The 17,052-nt window shown below is 46.0% G+C and overlaps 1 protein-coding gene across 1 annotated transcript in view; it reads right to left on the reverse strand.

The window, feature by feature from the left end:
- Window positions 1–17,052, reverse strand: part of IKBKE (inhibitor of nuclear factor kappa B kinase subunit epsilon) — a 287,848-nt gene that overhangs the window by 73,013 nt on the left and 197,783 nt on the right. The window contains exons 17-19 of the mRNA XM_078644578.1: window positions 14,789–14,828; window positions 12,584–12,685; window positions 10,975–11,071 (exon numbers count right to left, since the gene is read on the reverse strand). Of these exons, the coding sequence (XP_078500704.1) occupies window positions 10,975–11,071; window positions 12,584–12,685; window positions 14,789–14,828 (239 nt within the window). The remainder of the gene's footprint in view (window positions 1–10,974; window positions 11,072–12,583; window positions 12,686–14,788; window positions 14,829–17,052) is intronic.

Here is a 17,052-nt window from a genome sequence, read left to right on the forward strand (position 1 = left end):
CAAGTGAAGGTTTTTTCAGCAAAGGGATGGCTTTTGCTTGCTTCCAGGGTAGTAGTACTGTGGTTGAAGTCAGAGATAGGCTAAGTAGTGGGTGCAGCTCTGGGTTAATCACCTCTGAGGCCCTGGCAAGCAATTTGTCCAGGCAGGGGTCAGCAGGCAAGACAGATTTCAGGGAGTTGCGGGCTGCTAAGGAGTCCTACCTGGATATATCATTGAAAGCTAGCAGAGTAGCTGACGTGGCAGTGGGTGACCGAACAGGAGGGGTGCTTACCGCTGGCTGGCTATTACCAATAAATAATTTTTATTGAGTGCATGGACCTTGTTGGTGAAGAAACTACAGAGTTCTTCACACAGGGCGCGCAATGGGGAGTGGGTGCTAGCCTCAGCTTTGGGGAAGAGAAAGCTATGCATGATGTTAAAAATGTCTTTAGCATGGTTACCTGAGTGGGCATTACGCTTCACGTAATATAGGCTTTTAGCATGAGCAATGGAGGCATAGTACGACTTTTGAGCCCATCCAAGGGATGTCTTCGCTAAAGAACAGTACTCCTGTCTCCATTTGCATTCTAATCTTTTGTAATACTGTTTCTGAACTTTCAGAAAGCAGGAAAACAATGGCTTGGAAGGAGGGTTCCTAGGACACCTGTGTTCGGTATCAGGGATAAGGTGCTCTACGGGCTGGTGGATCCACTTAGTGAAATTTTCTAGGGCTTTATTCAGAGCAGTAGCTATATCCAGAAGGGGGTCTGCTAGGGCGAGACTGAAGGCCGCCAGGTCAATTATATGGATTGGTATCCTTTGGTGGCTGGAGCAGGACCGGGCCAACTTGGGTTTATTTTGGGCTTGCCTTTGGCAAGTGTGATCTCCTTTAGACTACTAGAGCACAATCGCATCAAAATGGCATCTCTAGTTGTCCCAACAATGGTGTAACTATGGGTCGGTAGAGGAACTCAACCTCCTCTGCATACAAGAATAAGCAACAGGTCAGAACAAAAATGGAGCAGTGAGTAAAATAGGCCCTTTGGACACAGTATTAAACCTAGAGCTGGCTAGGTAACAACTTAGCGATAAACAAGATAAAACAGAGATAAAAAATAAAGAATCAGATTCAAGTTTTTAAAACAGCAATGCAAAAATAACAGCAGTTAGGTGCAAGTCAGACTCATGGTTAGAATAGCAATGCGATATTTAATAGCACTTGGGGGCAAATACAAAGATGCGGGCACCGACCCCAGAAGGTCAGATTACATAAACAAAGTAGCGGACCCCACAAGTGTATAAAAGTGTCGCTGAAATGTATAGAATTCAGCAGTACATGCTTCAAGTAATCTGACAGTGAAGCGCTGGTTCACTGTAATGGTAATTTGCACTTGAAATATTGTTGATGCTTCCTGGCTATTTTTGCATTAAACTTGTGTTAGGCTTCTATGAACTTTCAAGTGTGCCCAATTTCTTTCATAGAACCAGGTGCACTGTGTGCTGGAGAACATCTTCACTAGAAGAGAGCACAGGCATTGAAATGGACTCCACATGACGACCGAAGGCGCCAAAGGTAAGGGAGAGATTTCTACAGGGTGACTAGGGGGGAAACCCAGCCCAGCTTTGGCCATGGTAATTCGGCCAGACGGCGTAAACACAATGAATTAAAGTGAGGTTATGTCTAACCCAGTTTATTACTTTTTGTTTTGCCTTATTTGCATGTGGTGTTTTTGTTATGTCTGTAATGAGTTAATGTGCACTGAAAAGGTCATCTGAGTAGGAGACTACAGAATAACAACCTGGTTGGGTAAGTAGGGATGGGAGGAGTCCTACAATAAAGACAGGTGTGTATGTATTAGAGCAAGTGTGCTCAAGAAAATAGTATGAGAATAAGATAAGCAGGAGTGCAGGTATACCAATCACAGAACCCAAGTATGAATGTCTGAGAGAAAAAGGCAATCTGATACAGCAGCATTGGCCCCTCTGGACGCACAACCGAATAAAGGTCAAATGCAAAGGGATCTTTGGATGAGAGTGTACAATGCCTTTCCTTCTTCCTTACATGGGATGAGTGAGAGAAATAACTGAACAACTCCTTACACTACTTTCCTGTTTCCTTCCTAACCTTCCCTTCCCAGTGATGAACTGTAGCACGTGGCCAGCACATCCTTTCTTGTTTACCGTGTGTAAATCAAGATGCAGTGATGGGGGCAGAAAAATGGAAGGATTCCGAACCTCCACCAAAAGGGAATCATGCCCACGCTTTGTGCCACTTGCCTTTGATCTAGACTGGTTTGGAAACTTACAAAAGAAGAAAGATCCTAAAAAATATGAGAGAGGCTAAACAATGGCCTATGTTTTTATACTGTACGAAACATGAGCGGTCACAGTGGAAGACAAGTTTGAAAGTATGAAATTGAATAATTAAAAAAAACACTATCCCGAATACAAGCGAAATGTAATTTAATTATACCTCATGATTTTTAATGACAGCATGATTGTCTGTACATTTATTTGAAAATGGTGCTCAGAGAAGAGGAATAGAGTGCTTGGGAAAGATTATGTGCTAGTGAGGGTTGTAGGAAAGGAAAGGCATTGTGCAATATATCATCTGACAAAGCTGAAACCTATCCAGCCTAATAATGGCAAATCAATACAATAGACATAGCAAATTGTAGCCACAGATAATTAATATCTGTCAACTAAGCTTGTAAAGAGACATAAGACTTTCGGCGTTTCGACCCCTATGTATAATCAAGGTAACGTAACCCTTATTGTGGGGTCTTCATCAGGACCAAAAGGGGGGTGAAAGACGAACACCAATTGCGAGAAGCAAGAAAAATGTCTGTTGTACTGATTTCTATTCCTCTTCTACGAGCACCATTTTTAACTAAATGTACAGACAATCATGCTGTTATTAATAATCATGTGGTATAATTAAATTACAAATTTGCTTGTATTTATTATGATGTTTTTTGAATGATTAAATTTCATACTTTCAAAATTGTCTTCCACTGTGACTGCTCTTGTTTCATACTGTTTGATACCCGGGTCAAGCGGTATTTTGGGATACCCCATTGTTATAGAACTTTAGGCTTTTATACTGGCATGAAGAAGCCAACAAACACAAACATGTTGTGAACTGTAAATGTCGGTTAATTCTCCCTAGTGCAAAGTGTTCCACCATTTCGAGGCGCGTACCTGCCAGTACCCATCCCCGGACCTGCACTGAGCCTTAGGATAGGACCATCTGCTGGGCCACTTCTGCCTTGCCCCCTAACTTTGGACAGGACATCCAAGGCGCATCAGCCTAACCTGCTCCTCCTCAGCTTGTGGATATTGCATGGCTGTGAAATGAGGATGTTGCTGAAAGTCGCACTGCACTTCACCCATGCTTCACCAGCGTCTCGCATCTGGGTACGAGAACAACTTTTATTTGCTGTTGCTTAAGAAATGTCGCCAAAAGTTTAATCTGTCTTCATGATAGATCAGCACTCCTCTGTCCTATAATGGGCATCGACTGCGTAAATGTACAGGCATCCTCCATGAGTCTAGGCAAGGTGTAGAAGAATATAACAATCCCACAAGGTTCTATTTGTGCAATGTTACTCATCTTGCTTACTTAAATAGGGGTCATTTTATGACCACCAAAAGACCACTCACTGGAGTATATTTGTAGGCCAAAGCACATGTGACACTATTTTATAACCATACATTGCGATGCAAACCACTATGAACACAGCTTTCCCACTGGCATGTTGTTTCACAAACATTGTTATTGAAAGGAATATGCACATTTCCTCTGCAACTTAACCCCTTGCATGCTCGTGACGAAACCATTCCGTCACGAGCCACGGTGGTGCTGTACTGGTGACGGAATGGTTCCATCACGGCCCGGCTGCCGCGCCTGCGCGGCGCTGATTTCGCGCCTGCGCTGAGCGTTCTATTAGGCGGGCAGGCCGTGACGGAACCATTCCGTCACAAGCACAGCGCCACCGCAGCTCGTGACAGAGTGGTTCCGTCACTAGCATGGCGGCGCCGCGCTGCCCTCCTCCCCCCCGAGCGCCGCGGCGGAATTACCGCCGCGGCCAAGGGGTTAAAAAGCCGATCACTGGTTGTCATGAGATTGAACTGGGATTTTTTATGTTGGTTATGTGGTCCCGGGCCATTAGAAAACTCTGATATCTACCCTACCCTCTTCCAACAGCATCAGATGCCCTGAAAGGACTCTGAAACATACAGATTCTTCTCCATTTTGTTCCCAGCTATGGTGTAGGGAAAGTTGCTTTTCTTCAAAAAAGTCTCTCGCATCATGAGATGTGGTGCGACTCCTCTTCTCAGTGGACATTGCACACGAGGACCTAATCCATATTAGATTGTGTTCCGCACAGCCGGTGAGAAGTGTGAATAATAATTCCAGATTTGCAATTTATCACCCCTAAGAGTATCCAGGCGCCGGGGGCCATGAGGGAGATTAAATGAGCTATTGCCCAGAGTCACATGATGCTGAGTTGAGCTGCTGCTGGCACTGGGGATCGATCCCTGAGCTCTGTGCTCTGGAGTCAGCCGCTCTGGCCGCTGTGCCACAATTAAAAGTATGGTGCCTAAGCAAAATGTAGAGTGAATATATTCATTATGAAAAATGTAAGCAAATCTGGAAAAAAAAGAAGGTAGGTGCATGCAAATCTACAGCACTACACACTACGAACAGATGACAACAAGGTAAGTAGAATTTTCGATTTTTATCATGTGTGGCTGGAGATACACATGCCTAGTGTAGACTGTGTGGCAGTACCCTCCAAGCCGCACTGGCCAGTGCATAGATGATGCAGATGTGCGGTATTATTTCTTTAACACTGCTTCACCAACTAAAGGTTGCTGATGGGCCAAGATGTCCGCACAGTGATGATTAGTGAAACTGTGCGAGTTGAGCAGCTGGCTGCCTTGCACATAACAGCTAGTGGGATGTTGCCAAGGAAGGCGATAGCCCCTTCTTGCAAGTAGAGTGCACTTTCGTATCGGTATGGAGAACCTTCTTTATCTTGAGGTAACAGGTTTGAATGCATGCGACAATCCTCCTGGCTATGCCATACCTTGGTGATAAACTGCCCCTTGTGAGGTTTAGCAAAGGAGACAAAGAGATGGTCTGACTTGCGGAATGATTTGGTCTTTTCTATGTTGTGCATAACATCTAAGTGTAGTACTCTTTCTTCCACAGAATTGGGCTGCAGGAAGGAGGCCAGAAGATTTATGGTTTGGTAAGGATGGAATGATGATGCTACCTTAGTTAGGAGCTTAGGGTTGGTTCTAAGAACCACCCTTTCCCTGTGGACATGTATGAAAGGCTCCTGAATGGGACGGGCTTGCAGCTTGCTAACATGCCTAAGCGAGGTGATAGCCAGCAGGATGGCTAACTTGCAGGAAAGGAATTGCAGAGGGTGTGAGTGCATAGGCGGTAGCCCCATAAGTCACATCTGGTAAGCACTAAGATGAGGGTCCAGACTAGAGCAGGAGGTACTATGGGGGTTTATGAGCCTCTTTAGTCCCTCCATAAATGTTTTAATCACTGGTATCCTGAACAAGGATGTGTGTTATCTGTTCTGCATGGAAGCTGCGACTGCAGTTAGGTGGAGGTGAATGGATGTATAGACCAAGCCCATCTTTTGCAGGTACAGTGGTTGTTAACAATTTCCTTCACTGTAGGTTTTGAAGGATCAGATTGGTTGGAAATGCAGTAATGGACGACCCGCTTCCATTTAGCTGCACAGCAGGTGTGTGCTGCAGGTGATCTGGCCCACTTCAGGATGGCTATACATTCTTGGGAAAGGTAGAGGTATGACAATTCTAGGACCTCAGATGCCAAATCGGAAGATTGTGCTTCCCATGATCAGATGCCTGGGCGTATCTGTTCTTGTAGCTGAATGAGAAGGTCCGGGTTGAGACCAAGCCTCTTGTGGGGGCCTATTCATAGCTCCAGAAGTGTGTTTGGAAGCCAAGACTTTCTGTCCAGGTTAGAACCACTAAGATAAGAGGTAGAGGTGTTTGCCTGAGCTTCCTGACTACAAATGAAAACAGAGAGGTGGAAAAAGCAGCCCAATATCCCCGATCAGTTTATCCAAAGTGCATTGCCCCTGGACTATGCGTGTGGGAATCTGGTGGCAAAGCTTGGGCATTTTGCATTTTCTAGGGTGGCAAAAAGTTCTATTTGTGGAATGCCCCAATGCTTACATTATCTGGGGAGGATCTGGGGGAGGAATTTCGACTTGTGGACCTGCTGAACTGGTTGCAAAATTGCTGGCTACCCCAGGAGAGGTCCACCAGAAGGTGAATATTGTAGCCGAGCACTCAAGGCCAGATGTGCTGGGCTATTTGAGAGAGCGGAGGGCAGCGTGTGCCACCCTGTTTCTGAATACAATAAAAGGCTGTTTTGTTGTCTGTTCTGATCAGAATTGACTTTCTGTGAACTATTTAGATAATGGCTTTGGGAGCAAACTGGATAGCTAGCAGTTCCGAGAAATTGACAGGATTGTCCTGGTATTGAATGATTCAAAAAGAGGGGATAGAGGAGGTTTGAAAACCAACATGGTTTGACTCCCCTGATTCATATAGCCAAACACAAAATGAACCCTTGGGTCTATGTAATGTAAGGCTAGCTTGAGAAAACACACCAACCTAGAAAGCATCCTTTTATAGGACATTTTCCCTCACCCACCAGAGGTGGGATGCTGCATCATTGGGGAGCCGCCTCTTATCATGATGCCTAGTCATGGTATTGGCTACAACCCCCTCACAGAGGAGGGAGCTCAGGGTTGTTTTCGTGCTAAATGGAGGTATATACTAAATACCATCAAAGAGGGCAGGAGGCAGCAGGGTACGACGGCAACTGCACTACCTTGGCTAGTCACAAATGGTATTGATTACTTGTATTGCCCACCTGAAATGGTCAGCTGCCACATGACCACAAATAAATTCAGGAAAAAGAGCGATGAGAGGCAACACATAAGAGCAACAGATTGCAATGCAAACACAACAAAGCTGGTTCTGCAGGGGTAGTGATTTTAGTAGTAAGACTTTTATTTTCCAGAAAGTTCTTAGCACACAAACAGCCAACGCGTTTCACCCTTCACAAGGGCGTCTTAATGGCAAAGGTAAGATGACCTGGTGTGTGTCGCAGGTAAACAGAGTTCGGCAATAAATATAGTTGAGAAACGTCAATGATGTATGAAAAAATCTCCATCCATGAGGTGTAAGTATTAAAAAATTCCTTAGTCCAATTGGAATGAATGTCATTCAAAGGAAACACGCAGCTAGGTTCTGCGGCAAATGTGAGCTTCCAGTGTAGAAGGGTAAAGTGCTTGAGAGTATCGGCGTGTGTCGATGAAAAAACCTTGTCCTGCAGTAGCAGCAGTACGCTAGGCTATTTGAGAGAGCTAAGGGCAGCGTGTGCCACTCTGTTTCTGGATAAAATAAAAGACTGTTATGTTGTCTGTTCTAATCAGAATTACCTTTCTGTGAACTATTTAGATAACGGCTTTGAGAGTCAACTGGATAGCTAGCCGTTCCAAGAAATTGATGTGGTTGTCCTGGTTTTGAATGATTCACAAAAGGGGGGTAGAGGAGGTTTAAAGACCAACAAGGTTTGACTCTCCTGATTCATATATCCAAACACAAAATGATTCCTTGGGTCTATGTAATGTAAGCCTAGCTGGAGAAAACACACCAACCTAGAAAGCATCCTTTTATAGGTCATATTCCCTCACCCACCAGAGGTGGGATGCTTCATTATTGGGGAACCGCCTCTTATCATGATGCCTAGTCATGATAATGGCTATAACCCCCTCACTGAGAGGAGGAAGCTCAGGGATGTTTTCGTGCTAAACGCAGGTATATACTAAATACCCAATGAAAGAAATGGGGTGGTGAGGGGTGCAGTGCAATATGGAAAAAGGTGACCTTTGTGACACATGAGCGACATGAGAAGGTTTATTATTTCCCACTGTGCTTTACTGCTTTTAAAAGTCGCGGCCGGCATGACTCGCAGGAGGTGGGATGCGGGAGGGGGTTGAATGTAAAATAAAAAAACGTACCTTCGCCAGCCAGGTCCCGAGTCGTCCTCTGCAACAGGAAGCAGGCAGCCTCCTCCTCTCCCCTGAGCCAATCACAACATTGCCATGGCAGTGATGTGATTGGTTGGGACGCCGACCACACAGGCGTTTATGTGGAGGTCTCCTAGAGCAGGCCCGCCCCGCACCCGCCCCCAACAAAACCCTTTTGCTGTCTCGCAGTGCGAGAAGCAGACCATTTTATGTTCTGCTTCTCGCCCTGTGAGAAAGCAGAGGGGCGACGCTCCTTCGCCCACATGGAGGAGCTGCCCCTGGTTTTTAATCCTAGCCCAGGGTCGCACGAATATAGGAATACAGAGATCCCTGTAGTTACTTTTAGTCACCTTTTTCCATATTGCACTGCATCCCTCACGCTGGTGTTGGAGAAGATTTTGCCCTCACACAATCTCTTCACCTCTCTTCTGAAACTGTTCCACGAGGTGTTTAGGGAGGACATCCATTTCCTCCCATTGTGCCCTATCGTCTCTCAATGGGAGGGCACCTGCATTGGCTATTTGTCAATGGGTAGCTGCTCCCACTGCCACCCTCTTGCCTCCAGCATCTATCTTTTTGTTCTCCTTATCTGGAGAAGTCGTATCACCAGTGTCTTGGCTGGTGGCATGCTTGCTGCCAGTGCGGACCATCTAGGATTCTGGTGGGAAATGCACGCTAATATAAACAGGATCATTGGAGGAGGGTTTGAATTTCTTTTCCAACCTGGGGATGACTAAACTCTCAGGGGCAGACTCAAGTACTCCTTTTAACATATGGAGGAAGTGGCCTGAGCACTCTGATTTGGAGAGGGTTTCCACAAAGAAATCTTCTTACTCCCGAATTATGTGTATATGCACTTTGTGATATGTAGCTGCCCTCTGAATTACTTCATAGTATGCAGCTGTGTTATCGGAGGTGGACGGGAAGACCCTCTGATGGGATAATGGTCTGGCCAAGGGACCCCTGGTGGGTCTGCGTTATAATCTGGGGCTTCAGTAAGGGTAAAAATGCCTGTTGGGACTGCCCTGAGAAGAGGATGAATAGGAAGACCCCTCCCGAGATTCTGGTGGAGGCAGTAGTGAGGGGTGGGTGATGGAGGTGAGGGGAGACTGTGGAAGAGGAACAGGTCTAATGGCCACATTTCTGTGCCTCGTAGGTGGGGATTCCTGTGGGGAAGTATTAGGGGAGGCTCGACCATGAAGGTAAGCTTCATTTTGCGAGGGATTGGCTGCAGCAGTGGTGGGGATCTTCGTGGAGATCTTGCCAGTGAGTGGGCCAATAATTAGGCCCTGTTGCTTAGGACATAGCTCTTATTATGGCCATTTTAGGATTGGAGCCTCGTTGTTCTGCTCAGAAGGTGTTGCTGGAGGCTTGCATGTATCTTTTTTCCTGGGGCCTCATTGAGCTTTCAGTGTGAGTTGCTGCTTCAGTGCCGAATTGAGTTTCAGTGTTGAGGGCAACTGCGATGCAGATGGCAGCTCTGGTGCTGATGAAGGCCTTGGAGCGGTCATGGCATTCAGTGCTGAGGCAGGTGTTGGCGCAGTGGATGTGTTTGGAGTTGATGTAGGTTTTGGTGCTGTGTGGGTGTTGACCTTATTTTGAGGTTTGCCACCCTCTGCAGGCTTCTGTTGGTGCTGATTGGAGCCAGAAGGCAACGGTAGCTAATATGTGGATTTGCCTCGACACTCATGCTTGGGCCTTGGTGCCCTAGTCCAACGGGAGCAGTGTGCTACCTCAGCATTGAGTTCTGTCTTATGCCCTGAGTCGCAAGGATACTCACAGCTCTCGGCACAGCTCGGACCTGATGTTTATTCTTCAGCACCTGTGTGGTGTTGTGTGGCTGGTTTTCTTTGGACACACAGAGTGAGAGCTGTTCAAGGCTGGGTGACTATTGTTCAAAGGTGAGCTCTGCGGGGGCGCCTTCCTCCAGTCGCTGGGCGACAAGGTGATCTTCTTCACCAAAGATGTCTGGGGTGTTGGACAGATCCTGCTGCTGTATGTTGCTGTCCACTAAACATTGTTGCATTTGGTGCCAGAGCGTCTTCTTCGCCCAGAAGGTGGAACATGCATGTGGCGTGGTGGTGGTCAGGGAACAGGCAAAGTTTGCACCCCACATGTTGATCAGTCCAGTGATATGTTGCGTGGCATTGAGGACAGTATTAGAATGGTGTGCTTTTCATCATCCGTGTCACATTTCAGGGCAACGAAGAGCCTGGAAATATGCTGGACTCCCAAAGGGGCTAAACCCTGAACAGAACTCAGCAAAGACTACGATCCTCTAGGTTTGAAGGGTTTCTAATGAATACTTGGGTGAGAACGGGTCGAAATGGCTTAACACAAGATATCAAAAGGACAGCAAGGGGACCAGACAGGTCGAACTGCACACTTGGTGCACGTCTGAAACGATGGGGGAAAACACAATCTAGCATGTTGCCCATGCGTAATATACACTGAGAGGAGACCTGTCACCACATATTTTGACTGAAGAGACTTCTTGGAAAAAAAGAACTTGCAAACACCATAGCCCAACATTAGATGCCAGGAGCATGCTAAGCATGTGTATGCACAGCCATACATGCTACAAACATATACATCCACATTGCCTGGCCTTCAGCCAGTTGCCCATGCACCAAATGAAGATTAATGGATCCATGCATTTATATATAGTACTGGACAACTGGCTGAAGGCCAGGCCCTGCGGACAACCCCTGCTGCGCAGGGCCTTACAGATACCGAAGGAAGAGAGGAGAGTATGACTGCAGCAATACTGGCGGGGCTCAGTTGGTGAGATGAATCTCGTCTTCAGCAGTTCTCGAATAACAGGACCAGGCAGTGACAATATCTGAATCCCCAAGCACTGGTGTTACAGTAAGTACGAAAGTAAACTAATGACACTTACATTTCTCAAGCAACACTGGCAAGACTCCATTTCTGTGTTCCAAGCCGTAATGGTCGAGTTCACCTGCCTCAGATGCTTCCTGATCTCAGAGATCATCCTGGGGAAAAGCCGATATGCAAATGATAAGTTACTGACAAGTACTGCTGGGTCTTGTCATAGGTGGTTCTCTGGATTATTTGTATCATGTCAGACATATAGACTGGGTGGACCAGGTACATGACAGAAAATTATAAAACCTTTGCAGTCTGGGGAGCAATTAGCTTAGTAATTCCAAAGAGGCTGCTAGCGCGAGCCAATACATGGATCTGGGGACTTTTACCCGAAGACGCAACAGGCTAAAAGCAGGTGTTATTTACAGGTTAAATACCAGGAGAAAATGAGTAATCAGGAGGAGGATCAGAATTACCCATTATCTTGGTAGTTACCCATTTCTCAGCTGAACTCAAGATCCTTCTTGAAATCTCCTTTAGCGCCCCCCCTTACAACTACTGGTACATCTGCCATTGATAACTCTTGGGGGGACGAGTTACTAGGCCTTGCAACGTGGACCTCAAAATGTTTCCCCAAATTTCTGGCAACACTAAACACACAATACATATAGGTCAGCATTTACAGACACAGACTGTAAAAAGTGCACTATTTGTATCGACATGCATACACGCGTAGTGGAGACACTAGCCTAACCATACTATGTGCTTATGTGCTTACAGCAATCTGATGCAAAGCCAGCAAACTTTGCACTGTTTGCACTATACGCTCAGTGTAGGAAGGTACAGAGCGGAAGTATATTACAACCAAGGACTTTCTTTAAAATATTGCCTTTCTGACATGTGACAGTGAATCCTTGCCTTGAACCTTCCCTTCTTACGGTCTTATAATGTGACTGTCTGGTAGTTGGGGGTAGGGGGTGGGCACTTCTGTTCAACCTAACACTATACAAGAAGAAGCAGGGAGCAAAGATTACCACACAAACATTCAAAGACTTTAAACTAAATAAATTACTTAGTCCTTGTAACTGCTCTTTGGAGGACAAAACATGTAAGACATGAACAATGCACACACTATTAGCAAGCAAAAAATCAATATGTGATGTAAAATGAAAGTTCGGTTTCCGCTCAACAAGGTTTTGATCATTGAATTCCCTGCAAATTACAATCCTCGAATCAGCAGTCGTATGCTCCCCAATGCAACTTGTACTTTTTCTCCAACTTTCTTAGCTCATTTGTCCCACTTCCACCTCATGTCTCTCTTCTTGCCCTTCTCTGACAGGAAGTGGCAGCAACAGCACGTTACCTTGTTGCTTTCTGTGGATGCATTGAGTGTTCCACATAAAGAAACAAAGTATCACAACAAATGTGTGCGAGAGAAAGATGGAGGCAGCCAGGTGGTAACTGTCTGCTGTTTAAATTAGGAAAAACAATGACTGGCTAATTCTGGGGCATGTTTATTGTGGCCCATTCAATGCCTGAACATGTGTTGCAAGGAGCTTCCTCTATAACAAAGTGCTGCCTCAGTGGGATTGGCGTCAGTATTGTGAGGGAAAGACAGGGCCAAATATTCAATAATACAGCACTCTGTGGCAACACATTATGAGCACGACTAACAGTACCTCATCCTGTTGCTGTGGGTGGAGAGCAGGTTCTGGTACTTCTGTACACAGTCATCCTGGAAGATGGATAAAACCCTTTTCACTAAAGTTCCTAAAGTCAGCCTAAAATATAATTTGGGGGAAATAACAACGAATTAGCCATAAAGAAATGCAATGCTGCCAATTAAAATTTCCATAGCATCAATTTACATATCTTAAGAAAAGCATATTCACTAACAGAGTAGATAGATTTAAAATTCTATAAAATGTCTTAATCTGTGTTTCAAAGTGCAACCTGCATACAGCACAGATACAGCGAATGTTCTATTTGATGACATCATTCCATACCCAATGCTGTAAAACTGGCCTAAATCAGTGACAGTGGCTGTTGCTAAAACAGTTTAATGCATTGACCGCCTAATTAACAGATCTAACTCGACAAATTACTTCCTTCATTGGTCTAAAGGTAATAAAACGAGTACTAATGAGATGTATATTAGCAATACCAATTATCCAAGTGGCTGTGTCGTTTTTGGAATGTGCTATAGAAACGGCAGGCTAGTAGTGCCGCCTCCCCCCTGCCGACAGTGATGAGCAGCCCCTGAGCCTCACAGATCTTCTTTACCCTTGGGCTGGATGGGACCCCCTTGAAGGGTTGGGGATCCCATGGTTGTTTGGGAGCTCCCCTATGCCACAGGGGCGTCCCTACACCCCTGGTACGGTTGGCGTAATGCTTATGAACTTGCTGGTGACCGTTACCAACTGATATCCTCTTTTCAGCCACCCTAACCTGATCACCCTCAGCTGAGGGGCTCATGATAAATTTACCAAGGAGACAATCGCCCGCTCACTCTTAAGTCACCATCACCCTTCAGGAACGTCTCAGATTGGAGCTATGGACTTTGAACGTTTCTTGCTGGAGACTGGTTGCCTGAGGGAAATATGAGTGGTTTGAATTGCAGAGGGCCGCTTGAGGGACTCTGCTTTGAGAAACCCTGACAAAGATCACAGTAAGAGGACTACCAACAGAGACGCTTCATATCTATCAGATGTACTATTTGTGTGGCAAAGGGGCTTGCCTGGATATGGGCACAGAAAAGCAGCAAAGAATAGCAAGAGGATTCCAGGCACTGCAGGGCAGACAGGGCTGCACAACAGGAGTCTTGCAGAAGAAGGACATTGTGGCAAGGGAACTATGAAGCTCCACCAAGCAGAATCAACCAGGCACGTCAATGCACTGAAGGTCAAGGGAAGAAAGACTACCAGGTGAGGTGCGGGTCACAGCGTAGAAAATGTATTGCTTCATCACCACTCATCCTTTTCCCTGAAACTCCCTCAGATAGAAACAGACATTGTTTGGAAACCACATGTACTTATTTATTTTCCTTGATTTTGCTAATTTCCTGCTCCGCCAGCAGTGACTCCTTTGCTTGTTCTGTGGACTGTTTACCTGCCTGCACTTCTTCTTGCTCCTCCCCTTCCTTTCATCCAGCCCCTCATGACAAGACCGGTGTCCTGTCAGTGTGCGTGACCAGCCATACATGACCACCATGGCATCATCCACCATGAGATGTGCACATGCAGATCATATGCACACACACTAATCACAGTCACCTTGATTAACAAGCACCCACACACACTAATTGCAGGATATCGGGGATGGAAGTTTGGATGTTTTGGCTTACTCCATAGATACCAGGGTATGATAACTACTATTGGATATTGTAATCCAATGTGTCATTTCGTCACCCTTCTAAATTTGAATTTCATAGAGGTGTAATTGCAAGAGATGTCAATCATGATAGTGTACATTATGTACAATTCTATTTTGTGTGTGAAAAATTCACATAGCTAAGAGTGTATGTGTGGGTAGGAGGTGAGTTAGTTTGCGATGATAGCTGATTAGGTGAAGGTAGTATCTTTATTTTGACATTTCAGGCCATTTTAGGTATTGTCCCGTAGCCACTATTGGCCCATGCTACCCTCAACGTCACTTCTAGTTTGTTTAAAAAACATATAAATATAAATATATGCTTCTAGCAAGAGACATCCCTGACACGTTACCAAGTAAATGAAGAACACAAGCACCTCTGAGCACCCGTCTCCAGGCTCTGTATTCAGAATACATCATCCCACCGCCCCCGGGGTGCATGCAGCAATACAAATAACAATGAACATCTACAGCAATGGCGAACTCTACCACAGCCAATTACTATTACTACATACTTATCCAGCTTGTGAATTTGCTCATCGTTGTACAGCAACCCTAAAAGGAAGAAACAATTAGAAGGTGTAAAGAGTATATATTTTGTGAGGGCTAAACACAGTCAGTCAGGCGTGGAAATGGATTGCTAAAAGCAACAGACTATTTATGGCACTTCGTCCATCATCCCCTTTGGTTTTGCAAAGAACCAGTGATGCCATCTATGGACTGTGATGAAATGGAATAGGAAATTAAATATGATGAGGTAAGATAGCTCATCGGCTTCATCCATCTGCTGCAGAAGCGTGTGCACACCCTATAAGGACACTTTAAATTCTGGCTGGGTGTAGGACTTGGCACTTTTTGGCTAAAGTTACCAAAACTTTTTTGCTTTCCCCCTAGACCTTTTTTTCTGACATGGTGTTGCCAACTTAGATGCTTTGGACACTTTGCCACTGCTAAACAGTGTCAAAGCGCAAGTGCTCCCTGCATAAAGTAGAATGGTAATTGGTTGTCCATGATTGGTATGTTTGCCTTACTAGTAAAGTGCACTGTGTGTGCTAGGGATGGTAATGCAAATGCTACTAGTGGGCCTGCAGCACTAATTGTGCCACCCACAAAAGTAGCCTTAAAGAGGGAACCCAGGCCTGCCATTGCAGGGCCTGCGCGCAGGTTGTTAAATTGCCATGTTGTTCTGGCAAGTGCACCCACTTGCCAGACCTTACCCTTCCCTTTCTATGCACATCAGGCACCCCTATGGTAGGTCCAGGGTACCCCCTGGGCAGGGTGCAGTGCATGTGAAAGGTAGGACATGTACCAATGTGTGTACCATATCCTGACAGTGAAATAATCTCCATTTCGTTTTTCACTGTTGAAAGGCCATCTTGCCCATAGGATAGAATGGGAAGGCTGTGTAATATGCTTTCCAGCCTATCTTCCTAAAGGCTTAAGATGGAAAGGTGAAATTTAGTATGCCTGAACTCACAATGTAATAACACATCTTTCTATGCAGGGGTTTTTCGCGTTGTGTGTTTATAAGCCACTCTTTTAGAAGTCGCTGGGTTTTTGTGCTCTAAACATTTATGTGCGTCTCTGCCTGGCTGTGGATTGACTGTCTGGATTTGAAAGCGATAGCATCTGGGGAATGTCTTAACCCAGTGGAGGAGATGAGACAGCACAGGCTGACCTGCAGCTGGAGTGTAGGGGAGGAGTAACCCCTAGAGGTGAAGAGGCATGAGTTGCTGCCATAAAACAATTGTCCCATCTCCTGCAGAGTGATTGAGAATCCAGACACCCACTAATCAAAGGAAGAAGGTGTCACTGGCAGGGACGCACCCAGAACTGGTTTGAACAGGGGTCAGTGCCCCCTGAAACACAAAACCTTCAAAGCCATTGAGGGGTATAACTATGAGAGCTAAAGCCCCTGAACTTTGGAGAATGGCTTGATCAAGATTGAACAAGACTGGAGCTACTTTGTGGTCAAGAGGAACCTTTGCCAAGGAAGAAACAACTGAAGAGACTGAAGGAAAGTACTGACCCTTGCCATGTGGTCTGGGGCTGGCCTGCAGTTTGCTGTTTTAAACAAGGAAAGACTAAAGGCACCTTGCTGTGTGCTGTGTCCCCCTGCTTGAAAGGACTTTGCTGTGCTGTGTCCTGAAGTAACTTATCCCCAAGGGCCGAGGTGAGCTGGCTCCCTGTTGCAGAAACAATGGAACACACACATTTCCAGGAGAGTCTCAGCGGCGCTGTGTGCACATGCTTGTTGCAGCCTGAGACCCTCGTAAGGTGTGCCCTGTGATCATAGCACCTGGAGTCCAAGCAAGGATCAGCGACGTGGTGTGCGTGTGCTTTTTGCAGCCTTAACCCCTTTGTGAGGATTGTCTAGTTATGGTGTGCACTGGAATCCAAGTGAGTCTCATCGACGCTGTGTGAGTGTGTGTGGTGTACCGTGAGACTTTCGTGAGGACTTGCCTTGTTATCTTGAGCACCGGAATCCAAGTGAGTCTCAGTGGAGCTGTGCACGTGATCTTTGTGCAGCCTGAGACCTTCGGGTGGAGTGCCTGGTGATCGTGCACCCTGAAGCTTAGGAGGTCTCAGCGACGCTGTGTGCGTGTGCCCTGTGGCTGCTTGAGATCTTCGTAACCATAGCAGCCCGGACTGGCAGACCCAGAGGAGCTGAGCCGCTGGCCTGAACCTGCAGTTGCTAATTCACAAGGATTGCATTGGAGGCCCATCCGTTGGACGAGGAGAGGAGAGTGAGTTTGCGCCCCCCAGGTAACGTGTGTCG

This window comes from Lissotriton helveticus, chromosome 5_1 (assembly GCF_964261635.1).
Source record: "Lissotriton helveticus chromosome 5_1, aLisHel1.1, whole genome shotgun sequence".
In the NCBI taxonomy this organism is placed as follows: Eukaryota; Metazoa; Chordata; class Amphibia; order Caudata; family Salamandridae; genus Lissotriton; species Lissotriton helveticus.